Raw genomic sequence first — 19,540 nt, 5'->3', positions numbered from 1 at the left:
TCGCCACCGCCGCCAGCAGCTCCATGGTGGCGTGGGCCAACGGGTGCCCCCCCCGGCGCCGGTCGTGGGCCACCGCCACCACCCGCGGCCCCCCCCCCGGCCCCCCGCCGGGCGCCACCACGGCCCCCCCCGCCGGCACCTGCCCCCCCCGAGCCCCCCGGCGAGCCGCCGCCGCCGCCGCCATCCCCAGGGCGTCACCCGCGGCGTCGCCCGGGTCGTCGTCGCCTTCGGGGGGTCCCCGCGCCGCCCCCCCCGCGCCACCCACGGCCACAGCCCCGCCGCCGTCGCCGCCGCCGCCTCGGGACCCCCCCGGGGCGCCCGGGCGGGGACGAGGACGCGGAAGGGGGGGCCCAGCCCCCGCAGGGACACCCCGGGGCCCAGCAGCACCCGCAGGGGAGGGAGGGGAGGGAGGGGGTCGGGGGGGAAGGGGGGAAGAGGAGGAGGGGGGAAGGGGAGGGAGGGGGGGCGCCCAAGGGCGTCGGGTCCGTGGGGACGGCGGCGGCCGCGGTGGCACCCAAGGGTGCGGGAGCCTTGGGGACATCGGTGGCACCTGAAGGTCCTGGGTCCTTGGGGACATCGGTGGCCATGCTGGCACCCAAGGGTGCAGGAGCCTTGGGGCGTCGGTGGCACCCAAAGGTCCCGGGTCCATAGGGACATCAGTAGCCGTGGTGGCACCCAAGGGTGCAGAATCCCTGGGGACATCAGTGGCCATGGAGACGTCGGTGGCACCCAAAGGTCCCAGGTCGTTGGGGACATCGGTGGCACCGGAAGGTGTCAGGTCCGTGGGGACATCAGTGGCCACGGTGGCACCCAAGGGTGCAGGAGCCTTGGGGACATCAGTGGCACCCAAAGGTGCAGGACCCTTGGGGACATCGGTGGCCACGGGGACGTCGGTGGCACCCAGAGGTGTTGGGTCCTTGGGGACATCGGTGGCCATGGTGGCACCCAAAGGTGCAGGACCCTTGGGGACGTCGGTGGCCACAGGGACGTCGGTGGCACCCAGAGGCGTTGGGTCCTTGGGGACATCGGTGGCCGTGGTGGCACCCAAAGGTCCTAAATCCATGGGGACGTCGGTGGCCGTGGTGGTCCTGGTGGCACCCAAGGGTCCCTGGTCCGTGGGGACACCAGTGGCTGTGGTGGCACCCGAAGGCTCCGGGCCCTTGGGGACATCGGTGGTCACAGAGGTCCCGGTGACAGCGGTGGCACCCGAAGGCCCCTGGTCTTTGGGGACGTCGGTGGCCGCGGTGGCAGTTCCGGGGGCGCTGGTGGCCCCAGCGGCCGTCCCGGTGCCATCAGCGTCCTCGGCGTCCGTGTCACCTGCAGTGTCCCCAGCCCTGAGCCCTGCTGTCCCCAGCGTCCCCAAGGCCCCCCAGTGTCCCCATGTCCCCCCAGTGTCCCCAATGCCCCCCAATTCCAACGCCCCCCATGTCCCCAATGTCCCCAAGTCCCCCCCATGTCCCCCCCACCCCCAATGCCCCCCCAATGCCCCCCAGTCCCCCCCCATGTCCCCCCCACCCCCAATACCCCCCATGTCCCCGTGTCCCCCTCAGTGTCCCCAATGCCCCCCATGTCCCCAATACCCCCCCCAATGTCCCCATCACCCCAATGCCCCCCCAATGCCCCCCCATGTCCCCCCCAGTGTCCCCAATGCCCCCCCACCCCCAATGTCCCCATGCCCCCCCCACCCCCAACACCCCCCTGCAATGCCCCCAAGCCCTCCCCCCCCAGTGTCCCCCCCGTGTCCCCCCCCACCTGCGGTGTCCCCGCCGCCCCCCAGCTCCCGCAGCTCGTCCTCGAGGCCCAGCAGCACGGCGGCCCCCCCGGGCCCCCCCGCACCCTCTTGAGGTGCCGCAGGTGGGGGAGGGGCCGGCTGCGCCCCAGCTCCCCCAGCAGCCGCTGCCCCTCCCCCCGCAGCAGCAGGGGGGCCGCCACCCCCCCCAGCACCCGCAGCGGCCCCCCCGCCCCCTCCCACGGCACCACCCACGAGGCGGCCGGGGGGGAGGGGGGAGGAGAGGCAGGGGGGGGCACCGAGGCGGGGGGGGCTCCATGGGGTCGGTGGTCCTGGGGGAGGGGGGGGAGATGGGGGGGGGTGATGGGAAGGTCCCTAAAGGGACCCCCCCCATTAGACCCCCCCTAAAGCCCCCCCCACAGGGATCCCCCATAAGGACCCCCCCATAGGGACCGCTCCATTACCCCCCCCAAGAAGGGACCCCCCCCATAAGGAACCCCCCCCATTATCCTTCCATAGGGACCCCCCCCAAAGGGACCCCCCCATTAGACCCCCCCATAAAGCCCCCCCCATTATGGCCCCCTCCATTGGGACCCTGCTGTAAGGACCCCCCCATTACCCTCCAATTAGGACCCCCCCCCATTAAACCCCCCCCCATGGAACCCCCCCCAATAAGGACCCCCCCAATAAAGACCCCCCATTTTCCCCCTATAGAGAGCCCCCCCCCAATGGGGACCCCCATAAGGACCCCCTCTAATAAGCCTGCCCCCATTATCCCCCCATAAGGAACCCACGTAAAAGGACCCCCCCATTATGCTCCCCCCATACAGGACCCCCCCCCACTATGCCCCCCCAGGGACCCCCCCCCAATAAGGCCCCCCCATTATCGCCCCATAAGGGACCCCCCCATTAGGCCCCCCCCCATAAGGACCCTCCCCATTATGTCCTCCTATTGGGACCTCCTTCCCATAGAGCTCCCCCAGCCCCACGTGGGCGCCCCCCCCCCATTTTTAGGGACCCCCCCATAAAGCCACCCCCTATAGGGACCCCCCCAGCCCCCCCCCGTGCCCCCCCCCAACTTATAGCCCCACCCCCTTACAGGGACAACCCCATAGGGCCCCCCCCACGACCCCATAGGGTCCCCCCTCCCCCCACCGGCCCTCCCCATTGCGGCCCCCCCCCCAGGGCCCCCTCCCCCCCCCAGACTCTCCCCTCCCAGCCCCACGTGGGCGCCCCCTCACCTCCCGCCGCCGCTGCCACCGCCCAACTGCCCGAGGCCACGCCCCCCTCCGCTCCCATTGGTCCGCGCCCGCCGAGCACCACCTCCCATTGGCTGCCGCAGCCACGCGGCGGAATTCCGCCCGGAGGGGAGCGAGAGGTGCGGCGAGAGCGGCCGGAACCATAGAGAAGAGGGAGGTGGCGGGAGCGGAAGTGGGAGGGGAAACGGCTTTCAGAAGGGGAGGGGGTGTGGGAAGCCGCCGCCGCCGCCGCCATTTTGAGGTCGGGCGCCGTGGCCTCAGCGCCCTCATATACAGACACGCGATTCGTTTTGAGTTTAAATTCTGCTTTTTTGGCTTTTTTTTTTTTGTGTTTTTGTCTTCCAGAAACACGGGGTAGACAGGGGAGAGGGACAAAAAGCAGGAAATTGGGAAAAAAAAGTTATAACAAATTTTAAAAAAGGATATTTCCCCGCTACCCCCCCCCCCCCCCCGCAGGCTCCACCTGTACTGGGAAGCAAGGGTTTAATGGACCCCAAAATTCCCCTTTTTCACCCCAAAACCAGCCCCCAGCAACTGCATTTTGGAACAGAACCCTTGAATTTGAGGATACTGGGAAGACTGGAATGAACTGGGGGAAACTGGGGCAGCTCCAGAGCCGGGAAGTCCCCCCACCAGTCCTCCCAGTTTACTGGTGGAAACCCAGCTTCCTCCCAGTAAACCTCCCCATGCTTCCTGCGTACCAGTCCAAACCTGCCCTCCTCTCCCAGTATACCAGTTAAGACCCACCGGCCAGTATACAAAGAAAAGCTCCCTTCCCAGTATACCAGTTAAAGCCACCTGCCCTCCCAGTATACCAGTGATCCCCTCTGTCCGTCCCGAGTCATAAAGCCTTCTCCTTCCAGTATACCAGTTAAAACACTCCCGTCTTCCATTATACCAGTGGCAAAGTGGTCTTTCTCCCAGTACACCGGTTAAAAAGGGCCTTCTTCCCAGTACACCAGTTAAAATCCCCAGTCCTCCCAGTACCTCCCAACCCTTCCCCCTCTCAGCCAGCACCCAGGGCCTGCGGAGCCCTCAGTGCCCAGCCTCAGGGCCAGGGCCTCCAGACATGGCAGGGCCCTGGCAGTCCCCCAGCGCTCGCGCCCTGGCCCTCCTTGGTGCTGGGCCGCCATGAGTCCTCAGGGCTGCCGACAGGGCCACTGACGGGCCACCAATGGGGTCAACGGGGCCACCAATGGGGCTGTGGTGGGGCCACAAACTAGGCCCGAAAGTAGGCCCTGAACTAGGCCTCAAACTAGGCCTGAAACTAGGCCCGTAACCATGGTAACTAGGGCACCTGGAGCTGTCTCCATGGCAACCCACACCATTGCCAGGGCAACAAGGAGGCTCGCCCAGGCAACCTGTGCTGTTGCCATGACAACCGGCACAGTCAGGCCTAGGAGTAGGCCCCATGCTAGGCCTCAAACTAGGCCCGAAACCAGGCCTGTAACCATTGTAACTAGGGCACCTGGAGCTGTTCCCATGGCAACCTGCGCCGTTGCTGGGGCAACAAGAGGGGTCACCTAGGCAACCCGTGCTGTTGCCATGGCAACTGGCGCAGTCAGGCGTAGGAGTAGGCCCTGCACTAGGCCTTGGAGCAGGCCCCTGGCAGTGATGGCTGGGCCCGTACCCGCGGCAACCGGGCTGGGCCCACGGTGCGGAGGGTCCATGGCGACTGGGGGGTCCGGGGGTGTCGGCGGCGGGCGGTGACAACGAGCTGGGGGTCCCGGGCCCGGTCGGCGGGGACTCGGCGGCAGCTGCAGCCTGCAGGAAGCGGGCGGCGCGGGCCAGGCACTCCCGGTAGCCGCTGCGGTAGTGCCGCAGGAAGAGCTCCTCCGTCCCCAGGGAGTCTGCGCCGGAGAGGGACATAGTGACCACCTCCGCCCCCGCGGGGACCCCCGTGAAGATGGCCGCCGAGGGGGTTGAGTGGTTCCCTTCGGCCATTTTGGGAGGCCCGGAGCAGCTACAGGGGGATTAACCCCATGGCACAGGGTAATCCCCCATGGCAGGGAGGTTTCCCCTACAAGAAGGGGGTAATCTCCCATGGGGAGGGGGTAATCCCGCACGGGAGGGGGGGGTTTCCCCCCCAGGAGGGGATTTGGGGTGGGTTTTGGGGGAAACCGAGGCACGCACCTGCTTGGGGCTGGGCCCGCAGGAACTGCACCGTTTTCTGTAGGATCTCGGCCTTCTCCGCCTTGGGGTTTCGGAGGCGCTGGGGGGAGGGGTTGGGGGTGGGGGAGGGGGAAGAGAAAAGGGGCGGGGGGGGGCACACACACACAGAGACGTCACCCCAGCTGCGGCTGCTGCCGGTGTGTCGTGACACAATGTCCCAATAGCCCCCGATAGTGCCCCGATATCCCCCCGATAGTGACCCTGAGAGCACCCCAATAATGCCCCGATAGTGCCCTGACAGTATCCCCATAACACCCTACAAGCACCCCAAAAATGCCCTGATAGAATCGCGAGTGCTCTGATAGCACCCCAATAGTGTCCCAATAGCCCCCCAATAGCATCCTGATAGTATCCCCAAAACACCCTATTAGTGCCCCAATAGAATCGCAGTAGCACCCCGCTAGTGTCCCAATACCACCCCAATAATTGTTCCAATAACCCCCGATACCACTCCAATAGTGCCCGGAGAGTCCCTCCGATAGAGCCCCGATAGTCACGACTGAGCCCCGGGGGGCATTGGTTGAGACGGCAGCAATCGCGACAGCCACAAGGTGGCGCCAATCGCGACAGAGCCGCCATGACGCTGGGGGTGGGGCGTGGGAACAAAACTGCCGGAGCTGCACCGGCGTGGACTATCGCGACAGAGCCCCGATCGTCACGACAGAGTCGCAGTGGAGCCGATGATTGCGATAGGGCAACAATAGTTGCGACAGAGCCCCCCGATAGTTGTGACAGTGGCAATAAATCGTGACAGAGCTGTGACCAAGACTGGATAGAGCCGTGACGGACACAACGGAGCCAGAACTGTCGCGATAGTCACGATAGGAGCATGAGAGAGCCCTGAAGGTCATTATGGGGTTGTGATAGAGCTGCGTTAGTCATGATAGGATCGTGGTAGAGCTGTGATAGGGTTGTGAAGGAGCCGGGATAGTCATGATAGAGCCAGGATAGTCATGATAGCATCGCAACAGAACCACGACAGAGCTGTGGCAGTCACAGTAGAGCCCTAACACAGCCCAAATAGTCGTGATAGAGTCGTGATAGTCAGGATAGTGTCATGATAGCCACGATAGAGTTGTGATAGTCAGAACTGTGAGAGGAGCCATGACAGAGCCACAACAGAGCCACAATCGTCATGATAGGGCTGCAATAGTTGTGATAGTTGTGATAGTCAGGATAGTGTCATGATAGTGTCGTGGTAGTCATGATAGAACTGTGACAGGAGCCATGACAGAGCCACTACCAAGCCATGATAGGGCCATGATAGTCACGATAGGGCTGCGATAGTGTCATGATAGTCACAACAGAACTGTGACAAGAGCCACGACAGAGCCGCGTGAGCCACAATAGAGCCACGATCGTCGCAATAGGACCACAATAGGGCCATGGCAGGGCTGCGATCGTCGCGATAGTGTCATGATAGTCACAATAGTCGTGATAGTCACGATAGAACTGTGACAGGAGCCATGTGAGCCACGACAGAGCCGCGAGAGTCATGATAGAGTTGTGATAGAGCCGCGATAGTCGCAATAGGGCTGTGATAGAGTCATGATAGTCGCGATAGTCGCAACAGGACCTCACCTGGTCGCGGGTGGCCGCGAGCAGCAGCAGCCGGAGCCGCTCGAGGCTGTGGTTGAGGCGGGCGCGGCGACGCTGCTCCACCTGCGGCTTCGGGAGCTGCGGGGCGGGAGGGGGCAAACTGGGAGCACTGGGAGGGGCTGGGGGGGGAATGGGGGGGACTGGGAGGGTGAAATTGGAACATAGTGGGTTGAACTGGGAGAGACTGGGAGGGGCTGAAATGGAACAAACTGGGCTGAACTGGGATGGACTGGGAAGGACTGGGAAGGAGAAATTGGAACAAACTGGGTTGAGCTGGGAGGGACTGGGAGGGAGTGGGGGGGACTGGGAGGGGCTGAAGGAGTCAGATTGGCACAAATGGGGCTGAACTGGGTTGAACGGGGTCAAACCGGGCCAAATTGGGCCGAACCAGGACAAACGGGGCCAGGTCCTGGCTGGGTAAAATGGGGCGGAACCGGGCCAAGTCCCACCTGGGCCAAACCCCAACTGGGCCAAACTGGGCCAAGTCCTAACTGGGACAAACCCAAAACCAGGCCAGACACAAACTGGGCCAAACCCCAAACCGGGCCAAACCCCAACTGGGCCAAACCCCAAGTGGTCCACGTCCCAAACTGGGCCAAACCCCAAACCAGACCAAACCCCAAACTGGGCCAGACCCAAACTGGGCCAAGTCCCAAACTGGACCAAATCCCCAACTGGGCCAGACCGGTCTGAACCGTTCCGAACTGGTCCAAACTGGTCTGAACCGTTCCGAACTGGTCCAAACTGGTCCAAACTGTTCTGAACTGGTCCAAACTGGTCCGAACCGGTCCGTTACCTTCCTGGCGGCGGGCGGCGGGGCCGTGCTGCTCATGGCTCGGGGCGGCTGTGGGTGGGAGCGGGGCCGGGCCCCCGGGGGGCTTTATGGGGGGAGGGGGCGGGGCGGGGGGAGGGGCGGGGTGGGGCGAGGGGGGGGACTGGGAACCTGTACTGGGAGAAATGGGAAGGGGAAGGGGGGAATTGGGGGGCACTGGGAGCCTGTACTGGGAGCACTGAGGGGGGCTGGGAGCACTGGGAGCCAGCAGTAGGGGCACTGGGGACACTGGAGCAGGGAACTGGGGGGCACTGGGAGCACTGGGAATCTGCACTGGAAGCACTGGGAGTGCTGGGGGTTGGGGCACTGGGAGCACCGGGGGGCACTGGGAGCACTGGGAACCTGCACTGAGAGCAGTGGGGAGGGGTAGTGGGGGGCACTGGGAGAACTGGGGAGTGGTAGTGGGGGTACTGGGAGCACTGGGATCACTGGGAACCTGCACTGGGAGTACTGGGGAGGAGCACTGGGAGGTACTGGGAACGCTGGGAACCTGCACTGGGAGCACTGGGAACACTAGGGAGGGGAACTGGGGGGCACTGGGAATCCATACTGGGAACACTGGGAGCAATGGGGAGGGGAACTGGGGGCACTGAGAAGTACTGGGAACACTGAGGAGGGGAACTAGGAGGTACTGGGAGCACTGGGATGTACTGGGAGCACTGGGAGGGGGCACTGGGAGCACTGGGGACACTGGGGAAGGGAACTGGGACGTACTGGGAGCACTGGGAGGCACCGGCGGCCCCTCCCCCCCCTCCCCTTTGATCCCGCTCGTGCCCGGCACCCGCCGGGGGGGGAGGGGAGGGGGCGGGGGGGGAGGGGTGGGAACGGGCGCGTGCGGCCGCTCCCACGGGGAGGGGGGAAGGGCAGCCCCTCCCCCCCCGGACACCCGAGGGTGACAAATGAAGGGGGGGAAGGGGACAAATGGCCGGAGGGGGAGGGGGGGGAAGGGGTCCCCCTCCCCCCACACACACCTGGATTGCCCCAAATCTCCAGGATTGGCCCCAACCCCCCCCCGGAACCCCCAAACCCCCCAGTTTAGCCCCAAATCCCCCCGCCCCTCCCCAATTGCCCCAAATCCTTTAAATTAGCCCCAAATCTCCCCCCGGAGCCCCCAAACCCTCCCCACTCTCCTCCCACCCCCAGATTGCCCCAAATCCCTTAAATTAGCCCCAAATCTCCCCCTGTAACCCCCAAACCCTGCAGTTTATCCCCAGATCCCCCCCACACACCCCAAATTGCCCCAAATCCCTGAAATTAGCCCCAAATCTTCCCCCTGAGCCCCAAAACCTTCCCCAAATTTCCTCCTTCCCCAGATTGCCCCAAATCCCTTAAATTAGCCCCAAATCTCCCCCTGGAACCCCAACCCCCCAGTTTAGCCCCACATCCCCCCGCCCCTCCCAAATTGCCCCAAATCCCTTAAATTAGCCACAAATCTCACTCCCCCCCCGAGCCCCCAACCCCTCCCCAATTTTCCCCCTTCCTCAGATTGCCCAAAATCCCTTAAATTATCCCCAAATCTCCCCCTGGAGCCCCCGTCCCTTCCCCATATTCCTCCCTGTCCCCATATTGCCCAAAATCCCTTAAATTGTCCCCAAATCTCCCTGTGGGGTTTGACCCCCCCCCAGCCTGTTCCCAAATTCTCCCCTGCCCTCAGATTGTCCCCAATTCTCCCCCACCATCAGATTGTCCCAAATCCCTTAAATTGTCCCCAAATCCCCCTGTAGGTTTTGCCCCCCCCCCCAGCCTGTTCCCAAATTCTCTCCCACCCTCTGATTGCCCCAAATCCCTTAAATTGTCCCCAAATCTCCCCCTGGAGCCCCCATCCCTTCCCCATATTCCTCCCTGTTCCCATATTGCCCCAAATCCCTTAAATTGTCCCCAAATCTCCCTGTGGGGTTTGACCCCCCCTCCCAAGCCTGTTCCCAAATTCACCCCCGCCCTCAGATTGCCGCAAATCCCTTAAACTGTCCCCAAATCTCCCTGTGGGGTTTGAACCCCACCCCCAGCCTGTTCCCAAATTCACCCCCACCCTCAGATTGCCCAAAATCCCTTAAATTGTCCCCAAATCTCCCCACAGAGCCCCCAAACCCTTCCCAAATTTCCCCCTTCCTCAGATTGCCGCAAATTCCTTAAATTATCCCCAAATCTCCCTGTGGAGCCCCCATTCCTTTCCTACATTCCTTCCCTGTCCCCGTATTGCCCCAAATCCCTTAAATTAGCCCCAAATCTCCCTGTGGGGTTTGACCCCCCCCCCAGCCTGTTCCCAAATTCTCCCCCACGATCACATTGCCCCAAATCCCTTAAATTGTCCCCAAATCTGCCCCCAGAGCCCCACAACCCTCCCCAAATTTCCCCCTTCCTCAGATTGCCCCAAATCTCCCCCCTGGAACCCCCCCCCCCCCCCCCAACCCTCCCTCATACTCCCCCACTACCCCCTGTAAGAAATGGTCCAGCAATTCGTGCCACTAAGGGGTTTTGAAGGGTTAACATTGAGGCCTGGGTTTAGGCGAGAAAAGAACAAAGGGATTTCTTCGGAGAAAAACTGCTGACTTTGCACGAATGTGCAGTAACTTCTGACAGCCGGCCAAGAGACCACTAGATAAGGAGGAAGAATATGAGCCTCCCTGTCTCCCTGTCCGAGCGGCCCCCGAGAAAGTAACAGAGACTGATAAGCAGGTGCACCTGGGAGGACTTCGGATTCGGGAAACCAATTATAATAACCTTGCCTCTTTTAGAAGTAGTAATAAATATGTATTAGCCTAGGAGTATAAAAAATTAGATGCCTTACGTAACGGGTGTGCGTCCCGGTGGAGCAGAGACTCCCGGCGCACCCAGCGCTGTTTGCTTGCCTCTATTCGTTTAATAAATTGTAAACTCTGATTGTAATCCTATTTGGGACTCAGTCATTTATAACACCCCCATTCCCAAAATCCTTTAAATTAGCCCCAAATCTCCCCACGTGACCCACGTGGTTGCACCCAAGTGCAACGTTGCACGTTGGTGCAAGCTCCGCCCCCTCCACAGCACGGCTCCCTATTGGTCGAGAGTGAGGGGGGCTCAGCTCCCATTGGTCAAAGGGCGTGATGGGGGCGGGGTCAGGGCTGTCTATGGGGCAGCCCTCCCCTCACGCCCCCCCCCCGCACCACTCCCACGGGAGGTGGTGCCCCCCCCTTTTTGCAATCCCCCCCCTTTCTGCGACCCTCCCCTATTTTTTGGGTGTTCCCCCCCCCGTTTTTCGTTCCCTGCCCCCCCCAAAGTCGGGGGCCACCAGGGAGAAAAAAAGGGGGAGGAAGAAAAGGGGGGGGGAGAAGAAAGGGGAGGGGGAGGAGAAGAAAGGGGAGGGGGAGAGAAAAGGGGGGGGTGTAAAGGGGGGGGCAGAGGAGAAAAGTGGGGGAAAAAGAAGGGGGAGAGAAGGAAATGGGGGGAGGGAGAGGAGAGAGGAAAGGAGGGGGGACAATGGGAGGGGAATAATGGGGGGGATAACGGGGAAGGGAGTAACGGGACAATGGGATAACAGCGCCACTTTGTCCCATCCAAAAGTGCTCCCAAGGAAGCCTTGGGGTACACCTGGGCTCCCCTGGGGGGCCTTCACGCAACCCCACACGCAACAGCCAGAGCTTGTGTGTTTAATTACACATCCCAAAGAGCGGATGGGCAGCACCTCCCCGAACAGGGAGCCGAGGCCGTCACCTTGTTGGGCCAGGGCCAGGGCCGGGCAGGGAGCTGAGTACTGGTCCTTGCAAGGCGCTCTGAAAAAGGGCAGCCGGTGGCTGTTGGGACCCGGTCGTGCTGAGCCCGGCTGAGGACACCTGTCTCTGCGGGGGCCAGGTCTTCTTGCTGGGACAGCACGTGCAGAGCAGGCAGGTCAGGATGGCTGGCGAGGCGCTGGGGAGGAGACAAGCTGGGGCAGGATGTGGAGGGGAGCAGAGTCCCAGCCGAGGGCACAGGGCACCCTGTTTTCTGCACAGAGCACTGTGTGCCCACAGCTCACGCACAGCCGGGTGCCTGCACCCTGCTGCCTCGCACCCGCCTGGCACCGCAGCCGCAGCACGGCCTCAGCAAGTTCCTGTCTCCGCAGGCGCCTCGCCGCAGCCCAGGCAGCCCAGACTGACACCCGCAGCCGCTCCGTGAGCCCGTACAGGCGGCCTGACCACCATGGTACGCCTGAGAGCCAGGCCCGACGCCAGCGGCCACCATCAGTGCCTGGAAGACCGGCCCGCCTGCCACCAGCCCGGCCTCCACGGCCCCCACGCACGGCAGCAGACCAATGGAAGGGGTGCGACCGGCCCAGTATGCCCCAGTCCTCGTGGGCACAGACGCCACCCCCACGGCCCCCCCACCCTCCTCCAAGGGTTGGGGCAGGCCCCCCCGGGGTGCAGCCTGGGCCAATTACTGACCCCCGGGCTGCAGCTTAAATAAATATTGAATAATACAGCACAGCAGTCCGGGTCTTATGTACAGCAATACCCAGGAACCCACAGCAGGACTTTGTGACTGATCGAGAAGTAACCCTGAGGGTCCTCGGTGCTGGGGGTCAGCCAGACTGTGCCCACCATGCAGGGAACGCAGGGGAAGGGAGCTGGGGAGCAGCACAGCAGGAGCAGACAGAAGGGCTGTGAGCGCGGCAGCGACCCTGCACAGCGCTCACCCGAGAACCCCCTGCTCAAACTGGCAGTGCCGCAGCCACACACAAGCCCGGGCCCTTCCTGATCCTGGGCCGAGGCCAGGCTCCCCACAGCCAGCCCTCCTCAGGTCCTGACCCTGCACGGATGGCCGATTTTGGCCAGGGCACCCCATGCCAACGCTCCTACGGCTCAGCTCTCCTCAAGGAGTACAAGAAAAAATTCCTAACTCTTTGGAGTCAGGGCTGGGATTGCCACACGCTGGCACAAGCAACTGGAACCAGAGGGGAGACCCGAGGTGCTGCCACCACCAAAGGTAAGAGATCCTCATTTGCAAAATCTCACTTGAGGGTGGCCGTCTCCTCCCATGTGGCTCCTTGGAGGAGCAGAAAGCTCGGGTCGAGCTCCGGAGTCCCCTCTGGGGGTGAGGATGAGTTGTCTCCCCGTGGATGGGCCCAGGGTTGGAGGGCACAGGGCTGAAGCTCTGTCTTCTCGGGGACAGCCAAGCCTCACCTTCTGTCCTTTGCCATGTACAGGCCTCAGCTTCTTCCTCCCTCAGATTTGTCTGGGGCCAGAAGCCGAAGGAGAGAAGGCTCTCAGTTAACGGTTAACCGGTGCACGGTTAACGGTTGGACCTGATCATCTTGTTAGCATTCACGAAGACACATAAGCCACAAAGTGATTATATGAAGGTGCTTTTATTAGGCGCTGGAAGTTAGGGGCATGCCTGCCCAAATCTAACTTCGTCCGATTTGTTCACTCAGTTCTCTTTTATCTCCTAAAATATTACATATGCATTAAGTTTTACAACACATCTATGCATATTCATTTCCTAGCTCCGCCTAGCCCCGCTTTGTATGCTAATTATCTAATCAGTCCTTCTGCGCTTGCATATCACTCTCTGGTGGTCGTCCGGGTGGTCGTCGGGATGAAGTAAGATGTCTTCATCAGAGTTGAACTTTTTACCTTTACCTACCAGTAAATTCTCTGATGATTGCCCGTGTGGGATCTGTACCACTTGTGTCCATTAACCCAATTACTAATATTCCATCCGCTAAGAATTTTATCCAACCAGCTTGTTGTCATATCTTTCTCTTCCTGTTCTGCATCTTGTTCCACTCGAGCCAGTTGTTCTATGTCATGTTCTATATCAATAGTCACATTTGGAATGTGGATGCAGCAATGATCAATACGATCTTTTAGAAATCCGCATACTCCATGTTCCTTTAATAACATTGTATCTAATGCCAATCGATTTTGTAGGACCATTTTAGTTGTAGCTTGTAGTTGGATATTAAAATCTCTAAAGCCTTACTTGTCCTGTAAGTTTATAAATCGTTTCTCTATTTCGATAAGCAGCTACCTGTGCAAATAGAGATTCTAATGCCCAACTGAATTTTAATTCTATCAGTTCCTTTCATTATGGCAAAATCTTTAATCAATCCTACCAGTAAATTCTCTGATGATTGCCCGTGTGGGATCTGTACCACTTGTGTCCATGGTACCTGGTCCTCCCTTTTTCTTCTAGATCCTTTTTGGTGGGCTACCAATATCCCTTTATCCAATTTTGGATATACCAATATTTCTCTTATCCCATAATCTGTGCTATTTTCATGTGTTACTATGCACCGGTAGTTTCCTTCGTTGACATTAGTAACACTAAACAGGGTGTCAACCCCTACTAACAAATACCTATATCCCCTAGTCCTAGGTAACTCTACAAAATCAACTTGCCAGTAATCTCCTGGTTCTATCCCTACTCTCACTCTTCCCATTTCAGCATGTTTTCTTGCTACTGGATTATTTTTCAAACAAATCTCACACTTTGACGTTACTGATTTTGCCACTGTTAACATATGTGTAGAGATAATGCTACGTTTTAAAAATGTTACCATTGCCTCTGCACCCCAGTGACACTCATTACGTCTTATCTGAAGTATTTCTCGCATCACCAAGGGGGGTATTACTACCTGGCCCGTAGCGGTTACATACCATCCATCAGAGTTCTTTCGGGCCTTTAGGAGATCTGCTAATTTCTCATCCTCTGGCGAATATCTTGCTTCCTTGGGAAGATTAAGACGAGTGGGGCCTGCCTTGAGTGGTACCAAAGCCATCACATTCCGCACCTTCCGAGCAATTTGTCGAGCTGCTTGATCTGCCAACCGATTCCCTTCTGATATCTTCGAGGTTCGTCCTTGATGGGCTTTGCAGTGCATGATAGCCACTTGTTTTGGTTTTTGTACCGCATTTATCAGACTTAACACCTCCTCGTGATATCTTATATTGGCCCCTTGTGAGGACAACAGCCCTCTTTCTTTCCATAATACTCCATGAACGTGGACCACTCCAAAGGCATACTTTGAATCTGTCCAAATATTTCCCATCTTTCCTTTACTCAGTTCCAGTGCTCGAGTTAGGGCTAACAGTTCTGCTCGCTGTGCTGATGTTCCAGGTGGTAAAGGTTTGGCTTCAATTACTGTCTTCAGGGTTGTTACTGCATACCCTGCATATCGTGCTCCATTCTTCACAAAACTACTACCATCAGTAAAAAGTTCCCAGTCATACCTTTCAAGGGGTACATCCTTCAAATCTTCGATCAAATCCATTCAAATCTTCAATCTCAGAGATCTTCTCCAACCTAAGTGATTCCATGATAGTTCAGCAAGTGTCAAACTGTCCAAACAAATTCTGTCATACAAAAAGGCAGAAGTAAATCCTTTAAAAGGTTATAGTTATAATTTGGAAAGAAGGAAGATCAGCTATTAAGACTAGAGATGTAAATCCTAGAAAGGGAAAATGCTAAAAGAGTTTGGAAGAAATCTTCTGACTGGTCTTAAACGCTCCGTTGCACTTCGAGGGAAACTCATTAACTCTTTAAGGACTGAAGCTGAAAGTACAAGTTTTGTGTCCTGAAGGGCATAAAATTATTGGAGAGTGTCCAGAGGAGGTTGCTGAAGATGGTGAAAGGTCTGGTGGGCAAGAGGTGTGAGGAGCAGCTGAAGTCTCTTGGTTTGTTCAGCCGAGAGAAGAGGCGACTGAGGGGAGGCCTCATGGCGGCCCTCAGCTTCCTGAGGAGGGGAGTGGAGGGGCAGGCGCTGATCTCTTCTCTCTGGGGACGCGAGGGAACAGCACGGAGCTGGGACAGGGCAGGTTCAGGCTGGGCGTTAGGAAAGGGTTCTTCCCTGTGAGGGTGGCTGCCAATACTGATGCCTTGTTTGAGAAGTGTCCCATGGTGGTGGTTCTTCCAAATCCAGGTCACAGAAGAAGCAGAGAAACAGCCTGCATGTTTTCCTTGCAGCAATGTCTTGACAGGCACTTTGTGAAAGCCAGCAGACACAGGCGCTGAGGAGAGAGGAGGCTTGTGAGAAAGCTGCATTTGCTCAGCATTTTCTGGCTGATGTTGTGGCCTCAGTCTGCAGCGCTCTTGCTGAGAGCGGCTCTTCCTGTGACTCAGCTGAGAGAGCTTTGTAATTTCTTCTTTTTCCGTGTGCTAGCGCCCAAAGTATGAAGATGATGGCAATGCTGAACACAGAGGGCTCCTGGTTTTGAGAGCCCTTCCGCCTCTTTCTTAAGCATTCCCTGAGTAAGGGAGAAATGAGTGGACAGGAGAAACTGGACGCTCCTGTTGTCTCACTCCCAAGCCCTCGTGCAGGTCGAGGGGGCTCTGGCCCATCTCCGTGATGGTGGGGAACTGCAGGAAACAGCCAGGGCCAGAGAGGTTTCACAAAGCTCACCCCTTTAGCTATTGATCAATCTTCTGCTTTTGTTAGTTCAGCAACACCTCTGTTCTGGTTTGGTTTTGCAGCACTGAATTCATTAGAGAGCAGAAGTGGGGGACAGCCCTGCTCTTGTGAGAGAGCCTGAGGAACCCCTAACAGTGCCGAAGGGCAGCAAAAGTACGATTGATACCAAGATCATGTAAAATCCTTTTTTCTCTCTTTCTCTTCCCCCATTTCTTTTTTATGTATTTACTTATTTATTTATTTTGACGGGATGCATGAATGAGAACCCTTTATTGTAAATACCGTGCATCTGAAAGGGTGAGCCTTCAGCCAGACGTACTGGCAAGCTTTGGCTCAGCCCCAGAACTACATCATCATTGGCATAAGCACGACTGGTTGGGCAGAGGGCTGTGACTGGAGTGCTGCGAGGGACGGTCCTAGGCTCATCAGGAGGGATAGGCAGGGCAGGTGAGGCAGGGGGCTGGCGCAATGACACGGTTGAGAGCCTCTGAGTGAGGATTAAGGGACAAACCAATTAAATGGATGTTGTGGGAGTTGGAGATAGGCCTCCCATCCCGGGTGACTACACGGCTGGATGGTTCAATAAGGAATTAGGCAATGTCTCCAGATCAGCTGCCCTTGTCCCTAAGTGGGTGGGTGACTTTGGGTTGCCAGATGTTAGCAGGGAAGGACAAGGAACAGACACAAACAGGTCCAGGAAATTCCTAAAGCACCTCGATGATAACTTCTTGATCCAGGTACTAAGGGAGCTGACTCGGAAAGGTGCCCTTCTAGATTGCTGCTTGTAAACCGAGAATGTCTCCTGCGTGAAGTGGCGAATGGCAGCCATCTTGGCTATGGTGGCCACAAAGACGTCGAGCTGAAAATCTTTGGTGATAGGAAGAAAACTGCCAGTAAAACTTCCACCAGTGGCTGTGCCACTGCCGCAGACTCACCACCGGGTGCCGCCTCAGCACAGGTTGGTGGAGCCAGAGTGGTCTGGGGGGGTGGTGGTGGGATTTGTGTCCCCTCATCTTTGGGGAGCACCACGTTGTCCTCTGAGGGGAGTGGCGGCTGCCCCCTGCTCCTGGTCAGGTTCCAGGGAGCAGGGAGCAGCTGCCCCGGGAGCAGAGGATTCAGGAGAAGCGGTGGTGGGGGACCGGGGTGGATGGGGGCCTGCAGCAGGCAGGAGCCTGTGGGGTGCAGGGGCTCCCTGTGCGGCATGGCCCCCAGGCCTCAGCTCCAGCGGCGGTGGGGCACCAGTGTCCCCATCACCATGGGCTGACCCCAGACACAGCTGGGGGGACACGGAGGAGCAGCGGGTAGGGGCAGCACCGCAGGTGGGAGCGGCACCACACGAACTGTGAGCCCGGCACCCCAGACCAGGCATTGGCCTTAGGCAGCAGGTGGAGGATGGTGGGGATGTGAGCGGGCTGGTATGGGATCAGCATCGCTCCAGGGATGGGGGCAGCAAGCAGGCCCTGGAGACAGGGGTGGGGGTAGTTTGGGGTACTTTCAGGTTAGTAGGGTTTCCTTGGTTTTCCACCTCCTCTCTTTTGCAGGGGTGCCAATGCTGCTCCCATCTGTGGTGGAAGCGGGCCCTGTGGTACCGCCACTGGTACCATGGAGCTGTGATGGGGAGCCAATGGGCCGGCTGTCTGTAGGGGTCCCCAGGAGGTGCCTGTCTGGGGTGCTCGCGGTGGGTTGGGGGATGCTGGGGCTGGGGCTGCTGGGGCTGGAGTTGCCAATACCAGCATGGGCGGGGGAAGCTGGGGCTGGGCATGCTGGCACCAAGTTGGGGATGCTGCTACCAGTCCTGGACAGAGATGCCGGTAGTGGTGCTGGGACCTTGTGGAGATACCAATAGTGGAGCTGGGGGCAATCAGGGTGCTGGAGGTGGTACTGGAAGCGGGACAGTGATGTTGGTACTCGGGTGGTGATGCTCTTACTGGGGCCATGCTGCTGGTACTAGGACAGATTTGGTGGGGCATCTCCACTGGTACTGGGATGCTGATGCTTGTACTGGGACAGCAGTGCACGTAGTGGGACAGCTGTGCTGGAACTGGGACGGTGATTGTGCACCTCAAAGACTGGTCAGCCCCGTGGAAGTAATGGCTGCATTCAGAGGCGGGGAAGAAGAAAGAAGAGGTTCAACAAAAAGAGCAAAGATCAGCCACGCTTCTCACAGCATCTCCCTTTGCAAAGGCGAGTGCCCTTCAAAGCCCACAGACACCGTGTCAGCTCCTTCAACTGGCTGCCAGCCTGCGACTTGCCACCCGCAGAGCATGAATGCCATCACCTTGGCAATTCAGGAAATCATTGGGTAACATTCCCTAGTCTCAAAGACAGATTCTGTAGCCGGATAAATCACCATTGGAAATCGGGTAAAACACGAGTTTTACTTGAAAGCCTATGAGCAAGAAGTGTAAGCTGAAATGCAGAATTTCTTCGGAACTCTGCTGTGACACTGTGCCAAGCCGTGAGGTCACAACACCTCTCCGTGACGCTGCGAGGGCCATGAGGTCCCAACGCTGCTCCGTGACACCGGGAGGGCTGCGAGGTCACAATACCTCTCGGTGATGCAGTGCTGGGCCGTGACATCCCGACACCCCATTGTGACGCTGGGCCAGCCCACAGGCACTGCTCCGCACCGGTCCTGACAGCAGCAGTAGCTGCAGCTGCAGCGGCGGTGGTGGAAGCATGGTGCGAGTGTGGGGAGCCACGGCCCCTGCCTGCGTCCTCTTCCTCCTGCTGGTGGCCCTGTGTGCCCGGGGTGCCCAGGCTGCGCCATGGCGACCACCGGGAGCAGGTGGGTGGGCAGGGCCGGGGCCAACACCAAACCCTGGGCGGCATGGTGCTGCGCGGCACGCGTATGGATGGAGGGGACGGGGACGGGATGGCAGCAGGGCCGGGCGGGCACCGCGGGCAGGGGGCAGGCAGGAGGCAGAAGCCCCGCAGGGTGGCACGGTGGGGCCGTGGCTGCTGCGGGGTTGTTTCCTGCCGGGGGGGCCGGGAGCGGCGCTGGGGCCGAGAAGCCTGGGTCTGAGCCCCTGTGGGGCTGAGGCCGCTGGCCCCTCTTGGGAAATTTCCACCTGCATCTTTGTCCCGTGACATTGCCTCAGCCCCCTCAGTCACTGCAGGGTGCTGGGGAAGAGGGAGAACACAGCATGCCATGGGAACTTCTCTCATCTCTGCCTGATTTTAGATGATGATGTTGCTTCTCCATATCCAGCTTCTCAGCTGGATCATGGTTTGGAGCCTCGGGAGGATCCCCGAGGTAGCAGAAGGAAGGAGCATCTTCACAAACTTCACAAACTAAGCCCTGCTTCTCCAAATTGCACTGGTGCCAAAGTTAACTTCCTACTTTCTGTTCAGGTCCTCTAAGAGCAAAGGATAAAGCTAAAGGAAGAAAATCTTCCCCAACATCCTCTGACATCGTAGAGGATATCATAAAGGAGTTAGAGAAGGCAGCACCTGGTGGGTATATTTCACTCTGTCCGCCATAAGACTTGGGAAGCTGAGGTTCTAAATCCATGTGTGGACACACCGTAACCTGCACAGCAGGAAGGGATGGATCAGAGCGGAGACACTCAATTTCACACCTA

The 19,540-nt window shown here is 59.0% G+C and overlaps 1 protein-coding gene and 1 long non-coding RNA gene across 4 annotated transcripts; one reads left to right on the top strand and one right to left on the bottom strand.

The window, feature by feature from the left end:
• Window positions 1-3,744: 3,744 nt before the first annotated feature.
• On the bottom strand, window positions 3,745-7,644 carry LOC310891169 (uncharacterized protein). The gene is made up of 4 exons (XM_083853451.1): window positions 7,556-7,644; window positions 6,742-6,837; window positions 5,122-5,200; window positions 3,745-4,838 (listed from the first exon to the last, which is right to left on the bottom strand). The coding sequence occupies exons 1-4, from the start codon at window positions 7,589-7,591 to the stop codon at window positions 4,024-4,026; spliced, it is 1,026 nt and encodes a 341-aa protein (XP_083709577.1). The 5' UTR covers window positions 7,592-7,644; the 3' UTR covers window positions 3,745-4,023.
• Window positions 7,645-11,079: 3,435 nt separating this feature from the next.
• Window positions 11,080-19,226, top strand: LOC310891171. 3 transcript variants are annotated; one of them, XR_014577467.1, is made up of 4 exons: window positions 11,080-12,529; window positions 16,694-16,914; window positions 17,498-17,612; window positions 17,970-19,226. It is a non-coding gene; the product is annotated as an uncharacterized lncRNA (long non-coding RNA). The 3 variants fall into 3 exon arrangements; XR_014577468.1 differs by lacking the exon at window positions 17,498-17,612 and having other exon boundaries at window positions 17,967-19,222; XR_014577469.1 differs by lacking the exon at window positions 17,498-17,612 and having other exon boundaries at window positions 17,970-19,221.
• Window positions 19,227-19,540: the final 314 nt, after the last annotated feature.

This window comes from Anser anser (assembly GCF_964211835.1).
Source record: "Anser anser genome assembly, contig: HAP1_SCAFFOLD_50, whole genome shotgun sequence".
NCBI lineage: Eukaryota > Metazoa > Chordata > Aves > Anseriformes > Anatidae > Anser > Anser anser.
This window is presented reverse-complemented; position numbering and strand designations above follow the sequence as displayed.